At 55.5% G+C, this 12,060-nt stretch overlaps 1 protein-coding gene across 12 annotated transcripts in view; it reads left to right on the plus strand.

The window, feature by feature from the left end:
- The window catches only part of STX16 (syntaxin 16), a 65,571-nt gene that overhangs the window by 37,288 nt on the left and 16,223 nt on the right, over nucleotides 1–12,060 (plus strand). For 6 of the 12 annotated variants that reach the window (XM_063702379.1, XM_063702378.1, XM_063702377.1 and 3 more), the window contains 6 exons: nucleotides 2,890–3,024; nucleotides 3,567–3,623; nucleotides 5,575–5,760; nucleotides 6,260–6,430; nucleotides 11,286–11,375; nucleotides 11,799–11,880. In XM_063702379.1, coding sequence (XP_063558449.1) covers nucleotides 2,890–3,024; nucleotides 3,567–3,623; nucleotides 5,575–5,760; nucleotides 6,260–6,430; nucleotides 11,286–11,375; nucleotides 11,799–11,880 — 721 coding nt within the window. The other 6 variants (XM_031004729.3, XM_055372855.2, XM_063702383.1 and 3 more) reach the window with 6 other exon arrangements.

Raw genomic sequence — 12,060 nt, forward strand, 5'->3', positions numbered from 1 at the left:
TCCTGACCTCAGGAGATCTGCCCGTCTTGGCCTCCCAAAGTGCTGGGATTACAGGCGTGAGCCACCACGCCCGGCTGGTGTCCTTGTTCTTAAGAGATACACAATGAGGTAGGGGTGTATACAACTTACTTTAAATGGTACAGGGAAAAATATGTGTACATACATACATATACATATACACATATACATATATACATATGTACATACACACACATACACATATACGCATGTTTGTGTATATAGAGGCATACCTCACTTTACTGTGGCAGTCTGGAACTGAATCCAGAATATCTCCGAGGTGTGCCTGTATGTGTGTATATATGTGTGTGTGTTTGTGTGTATGTGTGTGTCTGTGTGTGTATACATGTGTGTATGTGTGTATATGTGTGTATGTGTGTATGTGTGTGTGTGGTGTGTATGTGTGTGTGTGGTGTGTGTGGTGTGTGTGTATGTGTGTGTGGTGTGTGTGCGTGTATGTGTGTGTGGTGTGTGTGTGTATGTGTGTGTGGTGTGTGTGTGTGGTGTGTGTGTGTGGTGTGTGTGTGTGTATCTATATATATGTATGAATCTAGGTGAAGGGTATACAAGTGTTCATTATACTAGTTTTTCATCTTTTCCAAAAGTTAATGAACTTTTCAAAAAAGTTTCTAGAGAAATGTGTTTTCATGGCAACCAGTTCTCTTTCCTCCCTTCAGGGAACATTTAGTGCAAATCTAGGTGGCATGTCTGGTGCCAGTTGCAAAAGGCAACAGAGGGCCTCCCTGCTGTGCAGGCACTCAGGTTGCAGCAAGGGACAACACAAACATCCACAACGCAGGGCAGCATTCAAGGCGGTCGTGGGGCTGTCACAGTTTTCATTGGTTGTGGGCTCACTTCTCAGCCAGCTGCTCCAGGACCATGTGGTGGAGGGAGGTCCTTGGAGCTGAGCCTGCCTCTGCTTCCTCTGGGCTCACGAGCAGGTCATTCTGAAGCAGGAAGGAGCCCTTCCTTGCTTCCACTTCAGGCCTGCCTGAGGCACTTCCATTGGTCTGCAGTTACTTGCAAGGTCAAGTACAACCTGCAAGGTCAGTATATATTTTATGCGCACTTTATATCTGGCCACAGGAGCTTTTCTTTTTTTTTTTTTTTTTTTTTTTTTTGTAGAGACAGAGTCTCTGTCGTGCAGATTGGAGTGCAGTGGCGCGATCTCGGCTCACTGCAACTTCCGCTTCCCAGGTTCAAGTGATTCTCATGCCTCAGCCTCCCGAGTAGCTGGGATTACAGGCATGCACCACCATGCCCAGCTTATTTTTGTAGTTTTAGTGGAGATGGGTTTTCACCATGTTGGCCAGGCTGGTCTCAAACTCCTGGCCTCAAGTGATCCACCCGCCTCAGCCTCCCAAAGTGTTGGGATTACAGGCCTGAGCCAGGGGGCCTGGTTCCACATGAGCTTTTGACAGTGCCAGAATGAACCATGTCCTTTACTACTTCAGGCCTTTGCATGAACAATTCCTTGGTCAGGGATCAGACTGCCTGACACACTTTAACCGATCCCTCCAGACCCAACTCAAAAGTCTCATTGTAGTCCAAGGGGCCTTCCCTAATTCAATCTTCTCCCAGTGACTGGATCTCTGGATTTTACTGTTCTATTTGCTTCCCCTTCCTCCTCCTGGCCACACACACATATGCGTGCACACGCACACACACACACACACGCTATTGCGTCCCCAAAGCCTCACGGGTCCTGTAGCTTTTCAGAACTGATGTTCAACAAATGTATGTCAAATGAATGAATGAATGAAAACGCTAGAAAATACGAAGCAGATGCACCGAGAAAATGAGTGTTTCTTTGAAGTATCGGATATAATGGAATCTGAGAGCCTCGTGGCAATCAGCTGAGTCTAAGCAGGCATTAGGTTTTATACGGGTGAAGTCTGACATGAAATTAACATATGAATGCACATTTCAAACACCTAGAGCCATCTTACAAGATAGGATTTCAGAAATGTGTCCTAGAATGTGAACTGTACCAAAAAACATCCTAGTAAGTTCTAGGAGCTTTATTCTGATTTGTCCCAGAAGTTTTTAATCTTTTCTTCAACTTTGGAGCAAAGTCTGAACATCCAATTGAATGTGGAATAGGTTTCAAGTCATCAAAAACATAAGTTGATTTTTGGGTTGCATTAAAGATCTGGTAATTTGTTTTAAACTTTCATTTTTTAAGGAAAATTAAATAGAGTTGAATTTTTCATTGACAGTGAAATATATACTAAGCTATGGATTAATACCTTCATAAAAATTTATCTAAACAAAGTGCTGCCTGTCTTATTTATGTTAAAGTCTGTAAAGTCAGCAGTGAAAAAGGGAAAGTACTTTCCTGGAATGTATTTGTATCTGTCACAAGCTGAATCTTGAGGAAATTGGCAGGCATTTGAAGTGGAATAATTCCTTAGCGTTCTGTTTAGTTTGGATTTCTTCAGTTCGGGGGTGGCTTAAAACCAGAATCACCAATATTTGCTTTTAACAAGCATCTAACGTTTTCTCTTGCTTTGTGTACACTAAGTGCTCAACAAATGTTGGTTGAATTGAATCATTTTGTTCATCCTTTCTGGGGACTGTCAGGGTTATTCAGTCTATTCTTAAATATGAAAGAATTCTAAAAGAAAAACATCTCCAAAATGACCTCTCCACCAACAGTTTATCTCATTTCCAACTCCTTGTACACAAACCTGCTAGATCTGGCTTTCTGAAATGCTTCTTGGATCCCTCTTCAGTTTGCAAAATTCTATAGAGTGAGCCAGGCTCCCCAGTTGATCTCCTCACCCACTCCTATTTTCCAGGAACCTTCTGTTCTAACCACACAGGTTTCAGAGCCTGCTGGACATATTCTGCGTCTGTGTTTCCTCCCAGGACTTCTCCCACGTGGAAGGCCTTCTTTCTCAACCTCTTCGCCTGTGGAAGTCCTATTACATCTGTCAGGGCATGGCCTTAGTCTCTCACCCTCTAGGAAGATCCTCCAGCTGTCTCAGTCCTCTGGAGTGCCGTGTGCGTGTCTGCAACGTATTTGCAAACAGAAAAAAAGAGTGAGAGATCTTCATACACACTGTTAGTACCCTTTACCAATGTGTGAAAACATTCAGCTGCTGTAAAATCTTTTGAAGAAAATAAGATCCAATTAGCGTTGACTTTTATGTCGGGAAAGCTGAGGGTTTCAAAGGAATGCCTTTCAGTCATTCAACAGCTTTTTTTTTTTTTTTTTTTTTTTTTTTTTGAGTGCCTGCTCTGTGCCAGGCACTGGAGGAAAAAAAAAAACAACAAAAAGACAAAAAGACCTGCCTTCAGGATGCTGAAGCTCTAGTCTATGTGGTGTTTCCGAGGGGCCAGGGACCATGGCTCAGAGCTGAGCAGAGAGACCTGGAGCCTGTGGACAGGGAAGGTGAAAGCCTGGCTTGTGGCTGGGCTACAAGTTAGGGAGCTAGGGGGCCAGCTGGGAGGACAGTGGTGGAAAACCTCCCACACCACGCCAGGGAGTTGACAGTGCTTTTTTTTCTTTTTTTCTTTTCTTTTTTTTTCTTTTTTATTTTTAGGCTGGTTATGAAGAAGAAACTCAAAATAACAGGAGTGGCTTATGGAACTACATGGAGGTAACAGAGGAGGGTACCAACCAAAGGCCCTTGAGCAATCAGGATGTTGGGTAACAGATTTTTGCTTTTAAATGACCCCTGGGTGGAGCTTCGCCAATGCATCGTCATTCCCTGACCCTTGCATCTGACCCTGTGGGTGGGACCCTCCACCTCCACCATCCACTCACGGCTCACCCCTGGCTCCTCCACCACCCGCCTCCTGCCCCACACCCCCATGGCCTTTCCTCCCCTGTAAGGCGACTGAGGTGACTCAGGTCACCCTGCTCCTTCCTCGTCTCATCTCCTCCCTCCTTTCCTGCTTAGACTGTGCCAGATGACCCTTCTTGCAAAGGGGTGGGCGGGAAGGCCCCCCCATGCAGCCAGGCAGTGCCTGGATTTGTAACTGGCCATCCCAGCAGCCGTGCCCTGGATGGAAAGCCACGTCCCTGTCACCCTCTCACATCCAGGGTAGTGCCTGGCAGAGCGGGGTCTGATAAACGGCAGGGAACCTCCGATTAAGTGAGGAGGAAGTGACCGTCCACGCTGTACCCACCATGCCAGGCAGTGGGACAAAAGGACCTGACTCAAGTCCAAGAGTCACTGGGCCCCTCCGGCCTAACTGATGGGTGGCCAGGGTGCGGGGTCCCTGGGAATCAAAAGCAGCTGCTAAGGGACCTCGGGGGACCTGCTTGGGGCCAGCCTGAGGCCTGATCGGGTGGAACTGCGTCGGGTGGGCTTGGGCCTACGTCGGCCCAGGCCCCACTGGAGGCCAGGCTCGTCCGGGAGGCGCTGCCTGGCGGGCCACGTCGCCCCGCGTGTTGGGCAGGGCCGCCCGGGCCGCTAGGCCCAGGGGCGGCGCCGCTGGAGGCCGGGCGCGCGGGCCATACTCGGCAGGGCCTGCTCGGGGCCGGCTTCGGGCCTGCCCGCACCCTTCCGCCCGGCCTGGCCGGCGCCCCCTCGCGCCCCGGGCGGGCCCTGCACGTCTCGCGAGCAGCCCGGAGCGGCGGGGGAGGCGGGGCCCGCGGGCTGCCGGGCAGGGCCGGGGCGGTGCCGAGGTCGGGCCGGAGCGGGGCGAAGGGGGCCGAGCGGCGGGCCAGGCCGGGCCGGGCAGGGCCGGGGCGCGGGCCGGCAGGAAGATGGCGAACGTGGGGCTGCAGTTCCAGGCGAGCGCGGGGGACTCGGACCCACAGAGCCGGCCCCTGCTGCTGCTCGGGCAGCTGCACCACCTGCACCGCGTGCCCTGGAGCCACGTCCGCGGGAAGCTGCAGCCCCGGGTCACCGAGGAGGTGAGCGGGCCGCCGGCCGCCATGCGACCCGCGCCGCGGAAGCCCAGGCCCGGGCGGCCCGCGGAGGCCCCGCCTCGCCCGCCGCACCCCCGCCGCCGCCGGGCCGGGCCCAACGAGGCCGGGCCGCCTCCCTGAAGGGCTCAGCCGCCAGGCCAGTCCTCGCCCGCGGAGGCCCAGCCCCAGGCCCCGTCGCCGGTGCGGTGCGGTGGTCCTCCTGTCAGCCCAGCCCTGCGCCCCGTGAGGCCGCGACACCTGCGGACGGCGTGGGGGGAGACGTGGCCGCTCCCAGGGCCGCGCGTCGGCCCTGCCTGGCGACAGGCCCTGGCTTCCAGAAGTTCCCATGGCAGTGTCCCCAGCTGCCTTTCCTTGGGGACACCTGGCCCCTGCCCCCTCTCTGGTGGAAGCCGCCTAAGCCCTATCCGAGTGTTGGAAGCAAAGCAGCCCCCAGCCTGGCCCTTCCAGTCTTGGTGGCTTCATCCCACCAGGGGGATGCGAGCCAGCCTAGAGACAGTTAGCTCTGCAGAGAGGCGACACATCTCCCTAAGGATGGGAAAACGGTGGCCGGGAGCTGCGCAGTGCCCTTCCAGGACTGCAGGAGTGGTTGTGGCCGTGGCCGCAGGGCAGGGCCTCCTGGCACGTGGCCGCTGTTTGAAGCCTCTGTCTCTTGTCTCTCCCTCCTGATCTAGCTCTGGCAGGCTGCCCTGAGCACGCTCAACCCCAACCCCACGGACAGCTGTCCCCTCTACCTGAACTACGCCACCGTGGCTGCCCTGCCCTGCAGGGTGAGCCGGCACAACAGCCCCTCGGCCGCCCACTTCATCACGCGGCTGGTGCGGACCTGCCTGCCGCCCGGAGCGCATCGCTGCATTGTGGTGAGTGCTTCGAGAGGAGGCAGCCACGGTGCTCCTAGTCGGGCAGCGGTGAGCCCGGGCCTGGGGAGCTCACAGCCCTGCTCAGACTGCAGCGCACGCCCAGAGGGCTGTGGACATTATCATTCCTGCTCTGTAGACAGGGAAGCAGGTCCAGAGAGACGCGGGGATTTGCCCCAGATCAGTTTTGGTGGCAAATCAGAGACTCAAACCTAGATTTCCTGAGGCCCACTTAGTGTCTGTCCCTCTGTCCCTCATTTTCATGGCTGGTCAGGCTGTTGACATCTGGTGGCCAATGTGTTATTTCTCTTGGAGCATGACCAATGGTGGTCCCATGGTTCCGGGGATGACCTGAGGGATGGGGTGGCGGCTGCTGTGGGACATCTCTGTCTAGATGTCATCTGCCAGGGAGCTGATGTTCCGGAGGCGTTCAAGGAGCAGCTCCCTGCACTCCCTGGTGGTGGCCCTTGCACCCCTCACGCCGTCTCCCTATGTGCCACAGATGGTCTGCGAGCAGCCAGAGGTCTTTGCTTCCGCCTGTGCCCTGGCCCGGGCCTTCCCGCTGTTCACCCACCGCTCAGGTGCCTCTCGGCGCTTGGAGAAGAAGACGGTCACCGTGGAGTTTTTCCTGGTGGGACAAGACAACGGGCCGGTGGAGGTATCCACATTGCAGGTGGGTGTCTGGAAGGGCAGACCCTGCCCCTGGGCCCGGGCAAGATCGGGCAGGTGGGAGGGAGGTCGGGAGAGGGAAAAGCTTGTTGCGGGGGCAGGAGGGGGTTCCTGCCCTTCCCAGGAGCTTTGGTTCCTGGGAAGCGGCAGAGGCTTTTCCAAACCCAGGCCACCTGCCTCTGCCTCAGCTTGGTCTGTGACTTCAGGATTCTGTTGTATACAGGCAGTGTTTGTTGAGCACGTAATCAGTGCCAGGAACGTCCATGCTGTTTTCCAAATAACCCTGCCCGCTTATGTGAGCTCCGTGTGCGCGTGTGTGATGTATGCACGTGTGTGTGTTGTGCGTGCGTGCACACGTGTGTTGCTGTGCGTGTATGAGTGTATGTGCATGTGTTGTATGTGTGGGCTGTGTGTGTGTGCATGTGTGATGTGTGTTGCGTGTGTATGAGTGCTGGTGTGTGCATGAATGGTGTGTGTGGTGTGTTTATGTGTGGTGTGTGTTGCTGTGTGAGTGCTGGTGTGTGCATGAGTGGCGTGTGTGTGGTGTGTGTTGCTGTGTGTATGAGTGTTGGTGTGTGCATGAGTGGTGTGTGTGTGCTGTGTGTACGTGTGTGTGTTGCTGTGTGTGTGTTTGAGTGCTGGTGTGTGCATGAGTGGTGTGTGTGTGGTGTGTGTGTGGTGTCTGTTGCTGTGTGTGTTTGAGTTCTGGTATGTGCATGAGTGGTGCGTGCGTGGTGTCTGTGTGGTGTGTTGCTGTGTGTGTATGAGTGCTGGTGTGTGCATGAGTGGTGTGTGTGTGGTGTGTGTATTTGTGGTGTGTGTTGCTGTGTATATGTGAGTGCTGGTGTGTGCATGAGTGGCGTGTGTGGTGTGTATGTGTGGTGTGTGTTGCTGTTTGTGTTTGAGTGATGTGTGCATGAGTGGTGTGTGTGTGGTATGTGTTGCTGTGTGTGTTTGCTGGTGTGTGCGTGAGTGGTGTGTGTGGTGTATTTGTGGTATGTGTTGCTGTGTGTGTGTGTTTGCTGGTGTGTGCATGAGTGGTGTGTGTGTGTGGTGTGCATGTGTGGTGTGTGCATGTGTGGTGTGTGTTGTGTGTGTTTGAGTACTGGTGTGTGCATGAGCAGCATGTGTTGCTGTGTGTGTTTGCTGGTGTGTGCATGAGTGGTGTGTGTGGTGTATTTGTGGTATGTGTTGCTGTGTGTGTGTGTTTGCTGGTGTGTGCATGAGTGGTGTGTGTGTGGTGTGCATGTGTGGTGTGTGCATGTGTGGTGTGTGTTGTGTGTGTTTGAGTACTGGTGTGTGCATGAGCAGCATGTGTTGCTGTGTGTATGAGTGCTGGTGTGTGCATGAGTGGTGTGTGTGTGGTGTGTGTGTGGCGTGTGTTGCCGTATGAGTGCTGGTGTGTGCATGAGTGGTGTGTGTATGTTGTGTGTGTTGCTGTGTGTGTATGAGTGCTGGTGTGTGCATGAGTGGTGTGTGTGTGGTGTGTGTGCATGTGTGTTGCTGCACCCTTTACAGGGAGCACTTCTACATGTGTTATTTCACTCAATGCTGAGAATGATCCTTTTGAGGCTGCAAGGCCGGAAGTGATTTCCCAGCTCCAGATCCTTGGATGGGCCTGACATCAGGCTCCTGTCCCCACGGCAGCGGTCCCAGACTCTGCGCCTGCCACCTCCAGTCCCCGAGCCCACAGCGCCACCCAGGTTGTCTTTTCTCATGTGTCAGAGCTCATTCTTCACTTCTGGCTCTGGAAGGCTGTCACCTTCACCCAGGCAAGCTCTCCCACATCAGCACTTGAGCCACACCTCATTTCTTTCACTGTGTCCTCTCTGAGGCCTGTAACCACTGCCCCTCAACCCAAATTCTTCCATCTTCACCAGCATGAGATAGCTCCCCTTTTTTTCCTTCGTCTCTGAGCTTTTAAAAAAGTCTAACTGGTTTGCCTTGCTTAATCCTCTTTTCCCTCTTAACCCATGGAGACATAGTTTTTGCCCCCATCCTGACATTGTTTTTTAAGGACTGCTGGATGGGGTGTTGCCGTCCCTCCTTGAAGTGCATCTGCCCCATCCAGAGGTCTCCCTCCCTCCCGCTGCTCCCCAGACTGCTGCCACTGCTCGGCATCCCCTTCATGGCCTCTCCAGCATTCCGACCTGCTCAGCCCTCTCCGGGTCAGACACCAGCATCCGCCTCTTCTCTCTGTCTTTAGGGATTTTCTTCTGACTTCCAGGCCTGCCATCCAAGTGGGCATGGGTGCCTGCAGAGCCCACCGGGGCCTCAAGCATCACCCTTATTTCCGAGGACAGCAGGGCACCCTGACCTCTACTGCCCTCAGTCCCTTCCCCTCCTGTGGACTTCCTGCTGTCCCTTAGACTGGCCACGCCCACTCCTGCTCTTGCTCCTCTGCAGGGGTCCTTCCCTCTCCAGCCCAGCATGGTCTCCATCCGGCCTCTGCCCACATTCCCTCCCCAGGGAGGCCTGGCCCTCTTGGCTAGCACCACCCTCCCATTTGTCAGCTAAACCATCACTACTAGACATGTCACATCTTTGTTGATCTCCTGTGCTCCCCACTGGGTTGGGAGTCCCCAGAGGGCAGGGACCTGGTCTTGTGCACAGTGATCCCAGCACCCGACCCCACACATGAAAAAGGCCCAGTAAACATCTGGTGATGGAACCAGTGGGGGCAGTCAGTCCCCATGGCCCCCGACCCCATTGGTCCCAACTAGCTAGTGTGTCCTGTTTCTTGTCTCTGCTCTGCCCAGTGCCATGCCTTGAGGTGCTCTCCTGGGCTGTGGCAGCAGTCTCCTGGTCACCCTGCCACAGATGGCCTCCTTCCAGCTCCTGCGTCACTCGCCTTCCAAAGGCACATCTGGGTGTGTGCAAGGTGGCATCTTCTGAGTGCTGTCAGCTGTCAGGCCCTGCGCTGAGGCAGGAGTGTGCACACAGCACGTGCTGGTGTACTGAATTCTCACTACAGCCCTGTGAGATACATCCTGTTGTCCCCAGGTTAGGGCTGAGCAAACTGCTTGCCGACATTGAGTGGCTCACCGGGGCCACGGCAGCAAGGGGCAGAGCCAGGTGTTAAGCTGCAGCTGCCACCACTCAGCCCTCTTGGGTCCTGAGCACACCATCATCTGACACCCACGTGGCCTGTACTCAGCTTCTCCCTTCTCTTCCTGCGGGAACCTTCCAGTCCCCACCCAGGACCCTGTCCCCTCTGCATCCTGTGGCCTCATCCTCTTCTGTAGCAGGGACTGGGACTGTGTACTGTGAGTCTCTGCTGAGCTTGACTCCCTTGGACGTCTCTGAATTCTCAGAGTCTTGCATGATGCCTGGCACATGTGGACAGAATGAGTGGTTCTCCTCTCATGGTAAGGGACACTCTTCCCCAGTGCAGCATGGCTGTGTGTTGGTGGGGGGCACCCGCAGCCCTGCCCTCCCTCCCACAGGAGCGCTCTTGCGTCAGAGCCCCGAGCTTGCCGTGGTCTGGGGTCTTCCAGGTGACACCTGGCCTCCTTGGAGGCAAGTCACACAGCATTGACGCACTTCTCAGACAGTCCTTGTCGAGTCCCCACATGCCCTCACAGACAGAGAACCCGCTGACAGGCGGCAGGGACGGCACAGGCACATTCATATCAGAGCTGTCAAGTTCCAGGTTTCTACCTTTGAGGCTTTGGGGTTTAATTACCTCGGCAGGGCGGGGGAGGTGGCCAGGCTGCAGTATCGACCCGGCGCCTGCTGCCCTGACATTATGAGACTAGAGGCAGGGATGATAAACTTGCTGCTGTCCTGCACCCCCGCAAAACAGCGCTGCTCTTCTCTTAATATTGTCTTTCTGGTGAGCGAGGGAGGCCGTGCAAGCAGCCAGCTGTCTGAAGCTTCTGTGCCTGGGGATGCACGGTGGGGAACAGGGTGGGGAAGGGGTGCCCGCAGATTCAGCTGAGAGAGAGTGAGGCTCTCAGGGCAGACGTGAGACACACATGAGAAGGCAAAGAATGGCCCAAGCCAGGGCTGAAGGACACATTTTTGGGACCCACGTGATGTGTGCTTTGGTGCATGTGCCCCTCTCTGCCCTGCCTTCGAGTGTGGGCTCTGAAGCCCTGCCAGGCCAGCAGGGCCCATGTTTTCAGTTCCTGGGTGGACACGTCAGTTCCATGAGGCGAGACCTCCCTCTGTGTCCTTCCCCTCCGTGCCCAGAACCGTGCTGTGTCAAGTGACAGCACTAGGGCAGCCAGACCCCCATCTGTCTTGCAGGGTTCATGAGGGACTTGCGTGGGACTCATGAGGAAAGCAGCGGCCCAGAGGGAAGGCGTCCGGGGGGGCCAGCAGGTTCAAGCACTCAGGATGTAGAGTGCTTCTGCTTGGTGGGGATGATCTGGAAAAGCTACTGGTAGATACGGCCTATGAGAAATGCCTCGAAGGATGACTGGGATCTTGGTGGGAGGGAAAGGACTGTGGGATCTGCAGAGGTGAGGCGTGGGAAGCTCAGGGCATACTCAGGGGCTGGCATGAGGGCCACCTACCTTCAGTTGTAGCTGGAATCAGGGGAGAAACAGGACACAGGGCTTGGAAAGGATCCAGATACAGAAGGGCAGGACCCCAGGCTGGGGACTCCTGTGTATTTGTGGAGGCGCAGGGTGGTGGCTGTGCTGAAGGTTCTTTCTACAGGTGGCTGGTGGCCCTGGGTTGCTGGGGGTGGGGCAGGCAGCGAGAGCCATGGTCCCCCTCTCCCCTCTCTTTGCTGCCCTGTCAGTAGCCCTGTGGGTGGTGTTTGCCTCTGATGCCTTTTGTTCCTGGGGGATGGACAAGTGGAGAACATCTGCCTCCCACCTGGTCCCCAGTGATGGCCTTTTTCTCCCTAGTGCTTAGCAAACGCCACAGACGGCGTGCGGCTGGCAGCCCGCATCGTGGACACACCCTGCAATGAGATGAACACCGACACCTTCCTCGAGGTTTGTGGCGTCATCATGCCGGGGGTGGGACCAGGCTGGGGTGGGTGTCATAGACCCCCAGGAGAGCCAGAGGAAACCTGGGGCTGTCCACACCCTGACGTGGCCGGGGAACCTCAGGGCTGCCCTCGGTGGAGCGCTGCCGTCTGCCGGGCTCCAGGAAGCCTCAGGAAAGGGTGTGTGGGGAGGACAGAGCCTCCTCTTCAAGGCCCCTTGGCAGGACCACAGCCAGAGCTACAGGAAATGAGAGAGTGTGGAGGGTGAGCCCCCTCTTCTGGGTTTCATGACACGTGAAGCTGGCTCCCAAGCCCGGCTCCCCGACGCCGCACAGGCAGCGGTTCATCCCTGGCCCCAGCCTCGGCCTCTCCTGTTTCCAGCCATCTTCATGTGTTGTTGTGCTGTTGTTTTTTCCATGCACATGTCCAGGAGATTAACAAAGTTGGAAAGGAGCTGGGGATCATCCCAACCATCATCCGGGATGAGGAACTGAAGACGAGAGGATTTGGAGGTGAGCGGGGGCTGCATCCCTGCAGGTCTTGGCCACGGGCAGTGGCCAGGGGCACTTGGGTGGCAGGGGGTCGGCGGGCCACATGGCACATTGTCCCAAACTTCATCCTGCTTGTGACCTGAAAGGAATCAGCCTGTGTCCAAGCCCAGTGCCGGACCCTGGGAAGCAGCCATCCCTGGG

The sequence above is a fragment of the Gorilla gorilla genome, chromosome 21 (genome assembly GCF_029281585.2).
Source record: "Gorilla gorilla gorilla isolate KB3781 chromosome 21, NHGRI_mGorGor1-v2.1_pri, whole genome shotgun sequence".
In the NCBI taxonomy this organism is placed as follows: Eukaryota; Metazoa; Chordata; class Mammalia; order Primates; family Hominidae; genus Gorilla; species Gorilla gorilla.